The sequence below is a fragment of the Gekko japonicus genome, unplaced genomic scaffold, assembly GCF_001447785.1.
Source record: "Gekko japonicus isolate JY-2015 unplaced genomic scaffold, Gekko_japonicus_V1.1 scaffold369, whole genome shotgun sequence".
Taxonomy (NCBI): Eukaryota; Metazoa; Chordata; class Lepidosauria; order Squamata; family Gekkonidae; genus Gekko; species Gekko japonicus.
The window spans coordinates 74141-91083 of NW_015160846.1; the positions used below are offsets into that span (position 1 = coordinate 74141).

At 48.5% G+C, this 16943-nt stretch overlaps 1 protein-coding gene across 1 annotated transcript in view; it reads right to left on the reverse strand.

The window, feature by feature from the left end:
- VPS13C (vacuolar protein sorting 13 homolog C (S. cerevisiae)) overlaps nucleotides 1-16943 on the reverse strand; it is a 161286-nt gene that overhangs the window by 68149 nt on the left and 76194 nt on the right. Inside the window, exons 19-29 of the mRNA XM_015420051.1 lie at nucleotides 14139-14331; nucleotides 13920-14034; nucleotides 11592-11717; nucleotides 7780-7897; nucleotides 6157-6286; nucleotides 5825-5903; nucleotides 2396-2538; nucleotides 1426-1579; nucleotides 1111-1187; nucleotides 914-973; nucleotides 57-219 (exon numbers count right to left, since the gene is read on the reverse strand). Coding sequence (XP_015275537.1) covers nucleotides 57-219; nucleotides 914-973; nucleotides 1111-1187; nucleotides 1426-1579; nucleotides 2396-2538; nucleotides 5825-5903; nucleotides 6157-6286; nucleotides 7780-7897; nucleotides 11592-11717; nucleotides 13920-14034; nucleotides 14139-14331 — 1358 coding nt within the window. The remainder of the gene's footprint in view (nucleotides 1-56; nucleotides 220-913; nucleotides 974-1110; nucleotides 1188-1425; nucleotides 1580-2395; nucleotides 2539-5824; nucleotides 5904-6156; nucleotides 6287-7779; nucleotides 7898-11591; nucleotides 11718-13919; nucleotides 14035-14138; nucleotides 14332-16943) is intronic.

Consider the following 16943-nt stretch of genomic DNA (forward strand, 5'->3'; position numbering starts at 1 on the left):
CATGGATCGTCGGCATAATACAGGAAACCGCACCCCCTGGAACGAATCTATCGTACCTTTCTTCGAGCCAGCATCCGTGTGCTCTTTTTCTTCCTGTGCTGGTGGCAGCCCTGCATCGGCAGCTCCTAAGCCACTTGAAGGAATGACAGCCATGAGAAAGTTTATCGTTGAGAGGAGGGCCTGCGTGTGCAGCAGAAGGTTTAAGGAGGAGAAAGCCACCTGGGGAGGGGGGGGAGAGAAAAGAATTGCATTACATTAAGAGGAGGAGAAAAGATAAAAGTCATATATACTTGATCTTTCTCACAAATGTTTCAACAACACACAGCTTGGGGGGTGGGGGGGACTGGAGCCTCAGATTGCAGAAAGGAATCACTTCGGAGTATTTCTTTAAACCAGACAACTGGAAAAAGTTTCAAAAATACAGGCTTATATTTTCAGAGCAGGGCCACAAAGACTACTCCTGCTCCACAAGCACTGCCAGTGACGGAGACACCTGGAGTGGGAAAGTTCCCTGCATAAGGATAACAATTTAAGCAACACAGGGAACTAACTGAAAGCCTTCCTATAGTAGAAGAAGAAGAAAGAAGAAAGAAGGAGGAGGAGGAAGAGTGGAGAAGTGGAGTGCAAGTGGAGGAGTGGGGAATCAAACCCGGTTCTCCCAGATTAGAGTCCGCGCACTTAACCACGACACCAAACTGGCTCTCACTTGGTTTTCATAGCCCTGCACTTTCTCTCTCTCCCCTACCCTCATGAAACACGCCCACACCGAAACAGAGAAAGGCATCCAAGTAGACTCCAACAATGATTAATATTCAAGAGGGAGACGTTTTCATCCAGGTTCCCTGAAATGAACTGAGGTTATGTGAAGACTGACCCATGCAAGACCCAGAATTTGTTTCGGCATTTCACTTACCTGAACGGTTTGTTCGGTGTTGTCAAAATCCGTATGGAATTTTGGACCATGTTTATTGGCCTAGAGAAAGTATCGGGGGAGAAAGGGGTAAGAGACATCCCACATGGAACTGCACCCACATTCTGCACAGGCTCCGGGGCCGCGTTCTCTTTACGTTTCAGAACTGCCAACTGTTGTGGGTTATTTAAACTACTTACTTTGATGTATTCCACTTTTAAGAGATCTAATCCAGGTTTATCCGAAGAACTGATCAGATGGAGAGGCTGCCTTTTACCTGAAACGTAAAGTAATACGGAACTACATCTGGAAGCAATTTACAAATATTAGTACCTCCTGTCAACAGAAGCATGTACTGATCCCTTTCTGCAACTGCACACACTGCAGACTTATTAGAAAGATCAAGGTCATCCCTACGCTTTCCTCCGTAGAAGCACAAGTCGCAAGTGCCACTACCATTGGTCACGTCACTTTCACAAGAGAGACACTTTCTCTCTCGCCCTTCATCCAGCTACCTTGAATGTCATGGTAATCCAGGCTGATCTTCTTCAAATAGGACACGGCTTTCAAGTCGTAGGTCCTGACAGTCGCTTCTGTTCCGAGCTGCTTTACGTTAAACATAACTATGGTCTCCTCTCTCTGCAGTTGCTTGGTGAGTTCCAAAATCACCTAAACAGAATATCTAAAATCAAACCCTTCCCTTTCCGAACTCATTCTCGCTCTCTTATGCACACTCCTAATGTTGCCGCTTCAGGGGAGTCTAAGAGCTAGCATCCCTTAGATCCCCATGCGAGCCAGAGGGGGGAACCACAATTCAAATGACAGAGCACATGTTTGGCTTGTGAACAATCCCAGATTCAATCTGGGGCATCTCCAGTTTAAAAAGATGTCTGAAGAAGTGAGCCGTGACTCACAAAAGCTCCTCCCCTGCCGCATATTTTGTTAGTCTTTAAGGCGCTACTTTTTCACGGGTATGAGGCAGGCAGCTCCATATTCGAAGCAATGTTTAAGAGGCACAGGTGCGTATCTGGCCTAGGTTTATATGCCTGACAATAAACACTAACAAAGGGCAATCCTCGTTCCTGTACTAACGTGTCAGCAGTCCCCAGCATGGTGGCCGTGGGTGCCACAGCACCCGCCAACATGTTTCCTGGGACCCACCAAGTGTTTTTAGAAACTGGGTGAGGCCAGCTTCTAACTGGCTGGCCAGATTAGGATAACACTGTTTCAGTGGCTGCTGCCACCAACTGCACAAACAATCCACAAGAATAACACACAATCCCAAGACAGTCTGGTATGAAAAATTATACCGATGTGTGCTAGATGCCCACAGAACAACACAATACAAGCCAGCCGAGGTCATGCGTGTTGGAACTCTCCCGGCTCCAGCTCTGCAAGCGCCGCTGATGCCGTAAACAGCGAGACATTTTTGGGAACTCCCCCTGAAGCGTCTCTTGCTGCAGGAGAACAAGCCCTCCCACTTGCCTCCCTGATCTCGAACTTCAGCTGAAGGTCTGTGAGCTCCTCCTGAACGGTCTCCGCTTCGGTCTTTATTGCTCTTCGTTTAGCAGGACTCTTTTCCGGAGATTTGGAGCCCTCGGTGGCGTCGAAGTACTCCTCCTCAGATTCTGAAGGGCAGAAAGAAGCCTTTTTTAAACACACACACACACACACACACACAAAACACAACACAAAAACACCCCGGCTACAAAATATACTCTCCCCACAGCTTAATCTACTACATTCAAGCAACACATAATAAGCCTGGACATTTCTTTGTACCAAGTCAGTTCCCTTCTACAGATGCCTAAATACGTTCAGTGAAAGGCTTTCTACAGGCAAACCCAAGTGACAATAGATCAAGATGAGTAGCTGTGCCGGTCTGTCTGTAGCAGCAGGGAAGAGAGACAGAGTCCAGGAGCACCTTATAGACTAACAAAATCTGTGGCTTTCATGAGCCGCTGCTCACTTCTTCAGCATCTTGCTTTTTTCTAAAGTAAAAGGCTATTCAAGCCAAAAGCATTACCAACGGATACTGAAGATACCCTTGCAGAGCACTTTATTATATATATATATAGCACTTAACCACGACACCAAACTGGCTCTCTTAATTTATTAAAACATCTATTAAACTGTTATTATTAAAAAACAATAAAATTATTTATTAAAAACATTATTAAAACAGGTTCTCTTAAATTACTTATTAAAACATTTATATTCCGCCTTTCCTCATGGCGCACACAGAGACATGCGAATGAAAGAGAAAGCAGAAACCAATTGGCAGCTTGCTGACACCAAATCAACCTTTTTAAAGAGCTGCTCAACCCATCAGATCTCCAATGGCCAATCAGAAGCCTTGTTTACAAGACAAAAATATTTCCATTAAAACAAAAAAATAAACTGCACACCTCAAACTGCTCTCCCTCTCCCCCCTTAAGAGACGCCTGCCAGTTCACACCCCGTCGAAAGCCCTGGCTAACAGGCCGGCCCTGCGGCGCCTCTTGGAGATCTCCAGAGAGGGGGCTTCCCTCACCACTTCACAGAGCCCCTTAGACAGAGGCGGAACTACGATGGAAAAGTGGCGAGAGAGCCAACAGATGGCTGCTTGACAACTACAGCTGGTGCATACGGACATTCGGAAGGAAATGGTCCTTCATATGAACATCTGAGGCTGCCTTACAGTCAATCAGATCATCTAGCTCAGTGTCAACGATGCCTGACCGGTGTTCCTGCCAGGCCGAGTTAGTGTGAGCCGGCTCACAGATTTTTAGCCTCCGGCTCACACACCAGAGCAAACGAATTGATGCAGCCGCCAAATCGCTCGCTCGCAACTTGAATGCCAGGAGCTTACAACGTAGGATTTTTGCTCACAAGACTCCGCGGCTTAGAGGGAGCATTGGTCTCTAGCAGTGTTCCCTCTAAGCTGAGTTAGTGTGAGCCGGCTCACAGTTTTTTAGCCTCCGGCTCACACCTTTTTGTCTTCGCTCAGGAAGGACGGCTCCAGAGCAAACAAATTTATGCAGCAGCCAAATCGCTCACTCGCGACTTGAATGCCAGGAGCTCACAACATAGGATTTTTGCTCACAAGACTCCGCAGCTTAGAGGGAGCATCGCTCGTGACTGGCAGTGGCTCTACAAGGTCTCAGGCAGAAGAAGGCCTCCTCCATCCCTTGCTGCTCAAGCTCTTACACTGGGAGGTGCTGAGGGCGTGAACCTGAGGACCACCACTGGGGACTGCCAGTATGACAAAGCACACACTCCGCCACTGGGCCCCTGCCCCTCCCCTCAAAGGAAGGGTCATCCCTGTGACCCTCAAGATGTTTCTCCAACATTTTCAAGTCAAATAAAATGTATTAATACAGTCTGCGACCAGCACCAGATCAGTTACGGCGACGTACACGGGTCTTATACATTTTTAGGAAATACGCATTATTAAAAGTACTGAATGGCCTATGTGTTCTTAAAACCACAGAACAGACTGAACAGAACGTCTACGTTTTACGGTTCAGCTACATTCCGTGTTAATTCCCTGCGAATCCTGCACGACGCTGCAAGACATCTGGCACAGGGGAGTGTGAGCCAAGGGTCTGTGTCTGAAAGGAACGTCCTCATAATTTCAGTTTCTGAGCAGGCGGAATCTCCTCCCAAGCAAGGGTGCAATAATCTTCAAACAGATTTCCTGGTAGAAAACGGCAGTGAAGCGAAACATGCTCGTTTGTCTCGACCTTCCTTGCTCCACAGGAGCAAACCCTCTCTGCTAATGGGATCTTTCTGTAACGGCCGTTGTCCACTACTGCAGAGGGGAGTATATTCCATCTAGCCATAGAGTCAGCCCTGCGGTGGGATGGGATCTCTAACAGCGATAAGTAAGCTGCCGGAATTACAAGGTATCTAGTGCTCTTTGACTCCAGGAAATCTGCAACTCTGTTGATGTCTCCCTGCCTTTCGGTGTCTGATATCCTTTGCTTGACCAGAGCCTCTGCTTAATCTAAGGCCATTTTAAAGAGAAACTCTGGGGTCTCCCAATGTTTTTCTTTAGCTGATATTGCTCCTTGAAAATAAAAAAAAATCGGTTCAGGGTATTAAATCGTTTGTTAACTTTAATGCAAGAATCCACTGACGTATCACCAGGGCTATTTTTGGGCAGGAACGCACAGGAACGGAGTTCCGGCTGGCTCCCAAGTTGGCCACGCCCAGCAGGAACTCATTAGCATAATAGGCCACACCCAACAGCAGAAACTCATTCGGATTGGCTACATTAGGGGTGTGTGGCCTAACATGCAAAGGAGTTCCTGCTACAAAAAAAGCCCTGGGTTTTGACAGCAAACAAGGTAGACAGAATAAGAAGCAAAAGGTGGGTGTGGCTGGATGACCACACTTCTGGTAACATGGGGGTGCGGCCTAATGTGCCAATGAGCTGTGCTGTCAGGGGTGTGGCCTAATAGGCGAATGAGTTTCTGCTGTTGGGTGTGGCCTATTATGCTAATGAGTTCCTGCTGGGCTTTTTCTACAAAAAAAGCCCTGCGTATCACCACAACTTGTGTGGCCTAGATGTCGGCATCAGTGGCTGGGTAAGATAATACTAGGAGACTCTGAGCCTGCTATTTATAAGCCATCGCTTTATCCTCGAGAGCCTCTGAAACTTCACATCCTACAGACAATCCACATCGCCTTGCTGATGGTGACAAAACCCAATTCATTTCAACAGTCATTTATGTCACACTATGTTACCGAGACAGCTTGATACCCTCCACCACTGGCTTGACCACCTTTTGTAAACAATAAAGAGCTTTGTTGCCATAAAGACCACTCACGATTGCCTCAGATTAGCACATTCACATCCTGGCTCTAAATACCTGCTCAAGGCAATCGCCTCCCCCCCCCCCACTAATGCGCCTCTGATTTCCTGTTTACCTGATTCTACCCCTTCCAACAACAGCGATGTGCCAAGAAAGCCATTTCTTTTATCAGCGATGGCAGGGATGGCAGGGGCCTGCAGGAAGGTGAGAGATAAAAGGTAGCGAACAACGGTGTGAGTTGTAATTCTTTGCTTACATTTCCATACATTCCTCTACATTCTGCGACAATGTCTGCAGCCGCCATGTCTACAAGCGGCACCAGGTGTGTCTCGTCACCAACTCTGAGTGAACACATCATGGACTTCAGCAACAGTGATATCCTCAACTTGAACTGGCTTTCCAATCTCTCTCCCTTATCCTATTGCTTGGTCACTATTACATATTTACTTTTGTACTTGGAGCTGAAACGGCCGCCTTCTGCGGAAGGGGAATGCTGTCAATGAGTTCAAACACGCCCTTGATCTTCTGGTCAGAAATTCTCAGGTGAACCAAAGGAAGCTCTCCCGATACTTTGAACCTAAGAATAAAAAAAAGGAGAGTGCGAAAAGGCATTAGTGATTACAATACAAAATAGGCTGTCTGGAAACTCAACTGGTACTGAAGTGTACGGTATGAGAGAAGCTGCTGAAAATGTGAACTATTCATTCTGAAACTCACTTACTGTAATAGAACCTCACATTCTTGCACCTAGGTAAAGGTAAAGGTTTCCCTTGCTCAAAAGCCAGTCAAATCCAAGTCTAGGGGGGCGGTGGTCATCTCCGTTTCCAAGTCGAAGAGCCAGCACTGTCCGAAGACATTTCCGTGGTCATGTGGCCAGCATGACTAAATGCTGAGGCGCACGGAACGCTGTTACCTTCCCACCAAAGCGGTTCCTATGTATCTACTTGCAATTTCTTGCTTTCAAAGTGCTAGGTTGGCAGCGGCACGCGGCACTCGGGTCTCAAACTGCCGAACTACCGACCTTCTGGTCTGCAGCTCAGTGTCTTAACCTCTGAGCCACTGCAGATCCATTCTTGCACCTAGGTGCATACTAAATATGGGCATAATCAGAAGCATGGCTCCTGACAATACAGGAGGGCACTGACATGTGGCTGGATATCAGAGAAGAGTACTGTTGTCTCCCTTGCCGTGGAACAGCCAGAGCCCGAGGACCTCAAGAAGGCATCCGTGCGGCTACTGTTCTAAGGAATGTGTAAAACAGAATGGTTCAGGGCCGTGCTTTTATAAACGGAATAGGGTTGTAGAATTGCATTTATAAAGGGAACAGGACTGCAGTATATTGCACTGCGCATGGTATCTTGTCTGTGTAGAACTGTTTTCTAACTTTTGAAATCCACCGGTTACATTTATTTATTTAAAATATTTTTATGCCACCTTTCCACCTGATCAGGCACACGTAAAAACACTTGAACAATTAAAAACGGCACTTAAAATTATAAAATAATTCAATAAAACCACATAAACACCACCACCAGAACCAGGGAAGAAGAAGAGGAGATTGGATTTCTACCCCACCCTTCACTACCCGAAGGAGTCTCAGAGCAGCTTACAATCTCCTTTCCCCTCCCCTTCCCACAACAGACACCCTGTGGGCTGAGAAAGCTCCCTCTAGAACTGCCCTTGAGAGAACTTGTGACTGACCCAAGGTCACGTCAGCAGCTGCAAGTGGAGGAGGAGTGGGGAATCAAACCCGGTTCTCCCGGATTAGAGTCTGCGCTCCTAATCACTACACCAAACTGGCTCTCACACCACCAAACTGGCTCTCAATAACCATTAATGGGGTAAGCCAAATGCAGCAAAAAAAGTTTTCACCTGCAGGCAGAAGACCGATCGATCGGGGGAGACGGGCGAATCTATCCAGGGAGGGAGTGCCAAAGTTTTGGTGCCGTGCTCATGTCTTACACAGTTTTTCACTATTGTCTTGTTTTCTAATTTTGTAATACGCCTTGGGAGTGAGAAAGGGGGACTACTGAATAAAGAAATATTGCCACTTGAGCTGTGATACGTTACTTTGCCATCCTGATATCCTTCTCCACCATCGCCTTGGCAAGCTGTATGCGCATGTCCATGGGCTGCAGCACGTGCAGGGTGGACGGATGCTCAAACCGAGCCTTCTTCCAGTCTTCTCCTGGAGCACAATTAAGAATGCACAGGTTTCACCGCAACGGCGCAACGGCAGAAATGTGACCCTTGTGTATGCAGGGACACACACTGCATGAATTAATCCAGAGGTACTATGGGGGAATCGGGAACCGGAACGTGTGTAGCTGACCAGCGGCAAAAAATGGAATTTCCGTTCCACAAACACTCGAAGGGCTACCAAGCACCAAGGCTCAAACTTAATGCTGCACCACAGCCAGCTAATGGAGCCTTTAGCAGTTCTCCTTAACCGGGTGGTGGTGAATGCTGTAAAATCACCGTTGACTTATGGTGACCCTGTAGGGCAGGGGTGTCGAACTCATTTGTTATGGAGGGCAGGATATGACATAAATGAGACCTTGTCGGGCCGGGCCATGTGTGTCATAAAATGTAATGCCGGGCAGCGGAGATATAAACTTTATAAAGGACACAAACACAAAGATTCTCCCCCCCCCTTAAAATAAAAACATGCCGTAAACATTAGCACTCTTGCAATATTTTGCTTATTTAACAGTCTCTGATAACTGACACTTCTTGCTCTGAATTATTTCGTCAAAATGTCTGTGCTGTAGCAGTCAGGGAGGGGGAGGAGCCTCAGCCCGGTGCAGGGAGCAGAAGCTTGCCTATCTATCTCTCCTGAGCGATTGAGAGAGTCTGGGAAAGCAAGCGATGATGCAGCAGCAGCAGCAGAACTGGAGGAAGAAGCAGGAGACAGCCAGTTCCACTGTGGGCCTGATAGAAGCTCTCGGGGGGGGAGGGGGGGCTCATGTTTGACACCCCCTGCTCTAGGGTTTTAAAGACAAGAGACGTTCAGCGGCGGTTTGCCATGGCTCACTTCTGGCTTCTAACCCTAACCCACCCAAATGCTCATCAGGGCCGACCCCGCATAGCTTCCGAGGTCTGATGAGATCAGGCTAGCCTGGGCCGCCCAGGTTGAGGCGGAGACAAACGGAGGTGGGTTTGCCATCGCCTCCCTCTGGGGCCGTGGACTTCCTCAGCAGTCTCCCAACCAAATGCTGGCGGATACTGATTTTGGCATCACACTGCCTGCGGCAAAATGTTTGGCCTGCAGTGGCTCCAATGTGAGGGTGGAATCAGAGGGCGGTATTAACGCGATTTCTCTTGACCTGGATAGCCCAGGCTAGTTCAACCTCCTCAGGTCTTGGAAGCGAAGCAGGCTCGGCCCTGGTTGGTACTTGGATGGAAGACCACTAAGGAGGCCCAGGGCTGCTACGGAGAGCCAGGCAATGGCGAACTACCTCTGGACGTCTCTTGCCTTGACCTGGATAGCCCAGGCTAGCCCGATCTTGATGAATCTCGGAAGCTAAGCAGGGTCAGCCCCGATTCGTATGTGGATGGGAGACCACCAAGGAAGCCCAGGGTTGCTACGCAGAGGCAGGCCATGGCAAAACCACCTCTGTTAGTCTCCTGCCTGGAAAACTCCTCTGGGATCTCCCTAAATCAGCTGCAACTTGACGGCACGCTTCCCACTGCCGACCCTGGTGTGACCTATGTTCACCGAGATGGTTGGGTATTGGATGTTACAAGTCAAAACACTTCAGTATTTACAGGGTTAATGATGTTTGTAAAGTCACATGTTTGTTTGTTTGTAACCAATCTGTTTAGACAATAGAGTGCCCGGGAACTTTGGAGCTAATGTGCTAGTCTGATTGGAAACCAAGGTGTCAAGTATTTAGCATAGGAAGAAATGGTTCCCATTACTGCTGAGAACACACCGGTCACTTCGGTTCCCACGGATCCACCTTTCAGCGTTAACAAGTTAAATCGGCAGCGCTTCTCAGTTAAGACAAAACAAATAAACAAAGACTGCTTCCCCCCCCCTCAGTTAACGTAATACAATTACAAGAAGACCGGAACCATAATCTGAACACAGTCTATCGCCACGTTTCAACAAATACAGTTCCAAGGAAATTTGAGCCATTTGCTTAAATGAAGGATGTCTTCTTTTGTACTCTAAAATGTCATATGTTAGTAGGTCAATTTTTACGCTGTCCTGATTCAGATGCAACAAAGACAGACCAGTGTGGTGTCATGGTTAGTGTTGGATTAGGGCCTGGGATGACCAGGCTATGGAAGCTCATTGGGTGACGTCAGACTTGGCACAATCCTTCCGCCTCACCTTAGCATCACAGAATCACACAGAGTCGGGAGGGGCCACACTGAGGCCATCCAGTCCAACCCCCTGGTTCAAGTTAACGTAATACAATTACAAGACGACCGGAACCATAATCTGAACACAGTCCATCACCACGATTCAACAAATACAGTTCAAAGGAAATCTGAGCCATTTGCTTAAATGAAGGATGTCTTCTTTTGTACTCTAAAATGTCATATGTTAGTAGGTTAATTTTTACGCTGTCCTGATTCAGATGCAACAAAGACAGACCAGTGTGGTGTCATGGTTAGTGTTGGATTAGGGCCTGGGATGACCAGGCTATGGAAGCTCATTGGGTGACGTCAGACTTGGCACAATCCTTCCGCCTCACCTTAGCATCACAGAATCACACAGAGTCGGGAGGGGCCACACTGAGGCCATCCAGTCCAACCCCCTGGTTCAATGCAGGATCAGCCCAGAGCATCCCTGACTAGTGTTTGTCCAGCCGCTGCTCACCATCTCCCCAGGCAGCCGATTCCACTGTGGCACAACCCTTACCAGTGTTCCCTCTAAGATCAGTTAGTGTGAGCTAGCTCACAGTTTTTTAGCCTCTGGCTCACACATTTTTGTCTGAGCTCAGGGAGGATGGGGCTCCAGAGCAAACTAATTGATGCCGTAGCCAAATCGCTTCCTCACAACTTTAATGCCAGCAGCTCACAAAGTAGAATTTTTGCTCACAAGACTCCACAGCTTAGAGGGAACATTGACCCTTACTGTCAAAAAGTGTTTCCTAAGATCCAACCGGTACCTTCCCACCCTTAAGTTAAACCCATTCTTGCGAGTCCTCTCCTCTGCTGCCCACGGAAACACCTCCCTGCCCTCCTCTAAGGGACAGCCCTTCAGTTACTTCAAGAGAGCCGTCATGTCCCCCCTCAACCTCCTCTTCTCCAGACTGAACATTCCCAAGAAGTCCCTCAGCCTCTCCTCATAGGGCTCCTTGGTCTCCAGGCCCCCGGTCATCCTCGTCGCCCTCCTCTGCACCTGCTCCATCCCGCCCACATCCTTTTGGAAGTGAGGCCTCCAGAACGGCACACAAGACTCCAGGTGAGGCCTGGCCTGCAGTGTACAGCAACCTTCCTCACAAGGCCGCTGTTGTGAAGAGAAGGTGGAGGAAGGGAGAAAACTGCCATAAGCCACTTTGGGCTAAACCACAAGTGAGCACAGTGGGATATATACGTGGAAATAAATCATGCACCTTTTCCGCTGTCAATGGTGGGCTTGTTGCTTTATGACTGATGCTTTGGGGGGCAGGGGCTCCTTAGGTTCACCAGGAGGCCACAGGAGAACGGAGCCGTGACTCTCGAAAGTTTATCCCCAAAAAACCTTGTTGGTGTCTGGGGTGCTCCTGGACTCGAATCTAGCAGGCCACAGTGACCATTCAGCTACACCCTAAAGGACAATGGTCCTCCCCTTTAAGAACGCTGTTACATTTGGATTGGTAGAAATCTAACAATTCGAGAGAGAGAGAGAGAGAGAGAAAAGGGGGGGGGGAATACCTGAAAAGAACCAAAGTCCAGAATAAGAAAATCTGACTTTTCGTGGTGGAAGCCCGTCTGCGGAACCAGAAGGTAAGAAGGTTTAAGGTTAACCCTCAGGTCGAGAACTTTTCGAGTTTCAATGATGTGCGTAAGCCCTAGAACAGAGGACGAGACACAGTTCAGTTCAGTTTATCGTGAAGGTCCTTCGCCCAGCAATGAGGAAGAGAGACAAGAGATTAGCAGGCTTTCCTTCTGCCCATCCTATCTGCACACTAGAGTGGTGCTATGTGGGCATGCACCAGTCCTATGATTGCCTAGCCAGTCTAAAGAGAACGTTCTGTGGGTGGCACAGGGAAGCCACAGATACAGGCTTTTGGCCAAGATTTTTTTTTGTTCAGGGGGCATTTAAATGTTTAAGGGGGCAGTTAAATTACAGTGAATTAAATGGTGGAGGCTTCGAGCCTGCTTCCTTTTTAGCCCTTCCTTTTAAGGGACAGGGTAGCAAGTGCATCAGTTCCTTGGGGGGGGACAGCTCAGAAAACATTTACTTGCCTTCAGAAGACATTTAAATGCCTTTTGAGTTCCCTTCCACAGGGCAAGGAAGCTTCGAAGGGCACTCAGGAGTGGCACCTTCAATATGCCTCCAACAATCCCTGTTTCTGCTAGCCCAGGACTCCTGCTGCAGACCGCCAAGGTCATGGTGAGTCTTTCAAAAGCATCCCCATGGAAAACATGCAAAAATAAGATTTCTGGCATGGCTATTTGTGGGGCTGTGCTTTTAATCAAGGGGGCGGCACCCCAAAATGCCCCGCGGTCGCTATGGGCCTGAACAGATACCCCTCTGCGCACACAGCAACCAGTTGAAGAAAAAACTCGTCTCCGACTGAGTTCTCCAGCACACACGGGCTAAAGGGTCAGGAGAAGGAAGGTGACTCTGGATGCAAGCAACAGCAGGATGTAAGAGCAGCCCCCTGCTGGACCAGGCCAATGGTCCATCTAATCCAGGATCCTGTTTCACACGGTAGCCAACCAGGAATATTGGGATATTTGTGGGGCGGTGCTTTTAATCAAGGGGGCGGCACCCCAAAATGCCCCGCGGTCGCTATGGGCCTGAACAGATACCCCTCTGCGCACACAGCAACCAGTTGAAGAAAAAACTCGTCTCCGACTGAGTTCTCCAGCACACACGGGCTAAAGGGTCAGGAGAAGGAAGGTGACTCTGGATGCAAGCAACAGCAGGATGTAAGAGCAGCCTCCTGCTGGACCAGGCCAATAGTCCATCTAATCCAGGATCCTGTTTCAACCGAGGTATGTTATGCTGTGTAACAGCCTGTATATTCTCTGTATATAGTCACCATTATTGCACTATAAACTTTCTGCCTTTCACCACCAGTCGGTCTCCAGGCTTCTTATTTACTGCACCCAATAGGGAATGCCTGCAAGCAGGGCACGGAGGCGAACGTTTCCCCCTGTCGCTACCCAGAACTGACTTTCAAAAGCAGCTCCGTGTGAAAATTCCAGTTTGGCTGACATAGGAATCGTGGGTAATACCAAGCCTTGTACAGGAAGCTTTTGCTTTGGTTTCCATAAATGCTCATCTCACCCTGGCATAAATTTCTGAAAGGTTTCCTGAACCCCTCCTATGCACCAGAAGGGAGTACAATGGACCGGGGAAGTCCCCGTATACGGAAAGCGTTACGCAGTGTGAAATGTGACATCTTATCCCCTGACCTGGAAGGCCCAGGCTAGCCCGATCTCCTCGAATCTTCGAAGCGAAGCAGGGTCGGCCCTGGTTAATACTCGGATGGGAGACCCACCAAGGAAGCCCAGGGCTGCTATGCAGAGGCAGGCCAAGGGCAAAGCACCTCTGGAGGTCTCCTGCTCTGAAAACCCTACAGGACCGCTATAAATAGGCTGCAACTTGCCGGCACTTTCCACAAACACATTTCAAAAGCAACCCATTGCTTGAAAATGGCGGAAACCCAAGCTACAGCGGCTCTTTTTGTAAAAAAAGCCCAACAGGAACTAATTAGCATGATAGGCCACACCCCTGACAGCACAGCTCATTAGCCCATTAGGCCGCACCCCCATGTTACCAGAAGTGTGGTCATCCAGCCACACCCACCTTTTGCTTCTTATTCTGTTTACCTTGTTTGTTGTCAAAACCCAGGGCTTTTTCGTAGCAGGAACTCCTTTGCATGTTAGGCCACACACCCCTAATGTAGCCAGTCCAAATGAGTTTCTGCTGTTGGGTGTGGCCTATTATGCTAATGAGTTTCTGCTGGGCGTGGCCAACTTGGGAGCCAGCCGGAACTCCGTTCCTGTGCGTTCCTGCCCCAAAATAGCCCTGGATGTACCTGTAGCCGTCTTCTCTTTAATTTCCTCCAGCTTCGATAGCGTGGCTGTGGTCAGGCGTTCCAGATCCATGCCTCTGCTTGTCTGGAAGAATTCGACCATTGCGTTGATTGTTCTCTGGAAAAAGAAGGAGGATTTGTTGGCATTTATGGGATGCCAGTGAACTCAAGCAAGGAGAGGAAGGAACGACGACGCGCCATTTGTTACTGAACACGACTCACCGCGTCATATATTATTTCCACAGGCTGCGACTCCACTACAACACTCTGGTCAGCTGCGCTGTCTTCTGGGTTTGTTTCGAACTCTATTCTGAGCAGAGACGATCCGGCATCCCCAATCGAAGCAACGAGAGAAGGCACCACTTTCTGCTGCCTCAGGCCTGTCACGTACCAGTGTTCCAACTTCGCTTCTACCCTATCGAGTTGAAAACAAGACTTTAAAAATGCAGATTCACACCATTCGGTTGCATTCACAGCACAAGGTATAACAGCAGAGACCCAACCTGACTTTGTCAAAGTAGAGGGGAAAGGGAAAAACGACGAGGCCACCCTTCCCAGTGACCAAAGAAAGGAGAGAGGGGACTTAGGTCCACCTGAGAAATAAAGCAAAACTTCATTTATAGGCACGTAATGCGAGCAGTTAGAGTCCTGTGGAAGCATAGTCCCCGTGTTTTTATTCTAACAGAATCAAGCTCAGGGAAAGCGGATATTGTCTGGCTAGAGCAGAACTAGACAAGGCACAGCACTGAGTGGCTGGAAGCCGTGGCTTAACTAAGGGGCCTCTCCTTCATTTCCCCCCTGAGCAGTTTCTCGATATTGTTAAAGATCACTGTTTTGTTCTTTTTTAAAAGAGGTCATTAAAAAAAATTGTACAAGCAAAGCTTAAAGAGAGAGCAAAACAGCCAGTCTCCTGAAGCACAGTGTGAGGGGGCTCTTTAGCTTTGAGAAACAACGACTGAGGAGAGACATGATCGAGGTTTACAAGATTACGCGTGGGATAGAGCAGGTAGGGAAAGAAGTCCTTTTCACCCTTTCTCACAATGCAAGAACTCGTGGGCACTCCATGAAATGGCTGAGCGGTCGGGTTAGAACGGATAAAAGGAAGTCCTTCTTCACCCAGAGAGTGATTAACACATGGAATTCACTGCCACAGGAGGTGGTGGCAGCTACAAGCATGGACGGCTTCAAAAGGGAATTAGATAAGCATATGGAGCAGAGGTCCATCAGTGGCTATTAGCCACAAGGTATAGCTAGGGGCTCTGGGGCAAGTGATGCTCTGTCTTCTTGGTGCTTGGGGGGGGGGTCAACAGTGGGAGGGCTTCTAATGTCCTGGCCCCACTGCTGGACCTCCTGATGGTACTGGTATTTCTGGCCACTGTGTGACACAGAGTGTTGGACTGGATAGGCTGTTGGTCTGGTCCAACATGGCTCCTCTCTTATGTTCCTATGAGACCAATGACTGAATTTGCACTTGGACATTCTTTTATTGAGTCAATTCATCTCATGGTGGGTCTTCCCAGTCCCCAGGAATCTCCTGTTGAAAGAGCCAGGTAGGAGGTGATGTGAAAGACGTCCACTCAAGACCTAGGAGAGCTGCTCCCAGTCTGAGTAGACAATACTGATTTGATGGGACCCGGGGTCTGATGCAGTATGAGGCAGCTTCCTGCATTCATGCATGAGAGGGGAGGGGCCGTGGCTCAGTGGCAGAGCCTTTGCTTCACATGCAGAAGGTCCCAGGTTCAATCCCCAGCATTACCAGTTAAATGCTGGGGTAGTACTGGATGTAAACGGCCCTGGAGAACCACTGCCAGTCTGAGTAGACAATAGTAAAGGTAAAGGTTTCCCTTATTCAAAAGCCAGTCGAATCTGACTCTAGGGGGTGGTGCTCATCTCTGTTTCCAAGCCGAAGAGCCGGCACTGTCTGAAGACATTTCTGTGGTCATGTGGACGGCATGCAGAACACTGTTACCTTCCCACCGGAGCAGTACCTATTTATCTACTTGAAATTTCTTGCTTTCGAACTGCTAGTTTGGCAGGAGCTGCGGCCAGAGACGGGAGCTCACTCCATCACGCGGCACTCGGGTCTCGAACTGCCAAACTACACACCTTCCGGTCTGCAGCTCAGCCTCTTAATACTGACTGTGACGGACCAAGGGTCTGAGTCAATATAAGGCTGCTTTAAATGTTCATGTGCCTCTTTTTCACAACTAATAGTTTTAAAAGGTCGTGGGCATTTCAAAGTTGTCCTGGCTCTTGTAAGGCACTGTCCAATTATTCCTCTATTCTTTTTAAATTTTATTTTTGAAGGAACACATCACCTAGCGGATGTCCCCACATACCCCCCCCCCCAAAACCAGAAATCAATATTACATGAAGCACTTACTTAAGGGCTTGTGCTCCTGGCCTCTGTGATATTTTAGTGCTTAAATCAATAATCTGGATCTTAAGAGTGTCTGGAGTATTTCTGTCTTCTTTAATCGTGAAGGAAGTACTTAACAGCTTCAGAGACATCACACGGGCAACATACTAGACAGGAAACAAAAAGAAGAAGTCACCCCCACATTCTGCTGTGGACAATATTCAGTAAGGGCTGGTTAACACAGCATATGCCTAGCAATGTATCATATTAAAGGAACCACTGGTCAGGAAAGGATGCAAATAAAGGGGTTCTTCAGGTAGAGCGGTCTGTTATTACTACGGCCCTATCCTGGTATTTGTGCAGTTGGAGTGACGAGGCTGAAACTGCGATGACTTCCTCCCCACCCATTGCCATGGTAACCCAGACTTCACAGTTGCTTAAAGGGTCTCTGTGTGCAGTGCCCTAAACTCCTTAGCCAGCACTCTGTGGTGGGCACAGAACAAGATCAAGGGGTACCAATCTCCCGCAAGACAGCCAGCACGGTGAAGTGGTTAAGAGCGGTGGGCTCTAATCTGGAGAGCCGGATTTGATTCCCCACTTTTCCACATGAAGCCTGCTGAGTGACCTTGGGCCAGTCCCAGTTCTCTCAGAACTCTCTCAGCCCCACC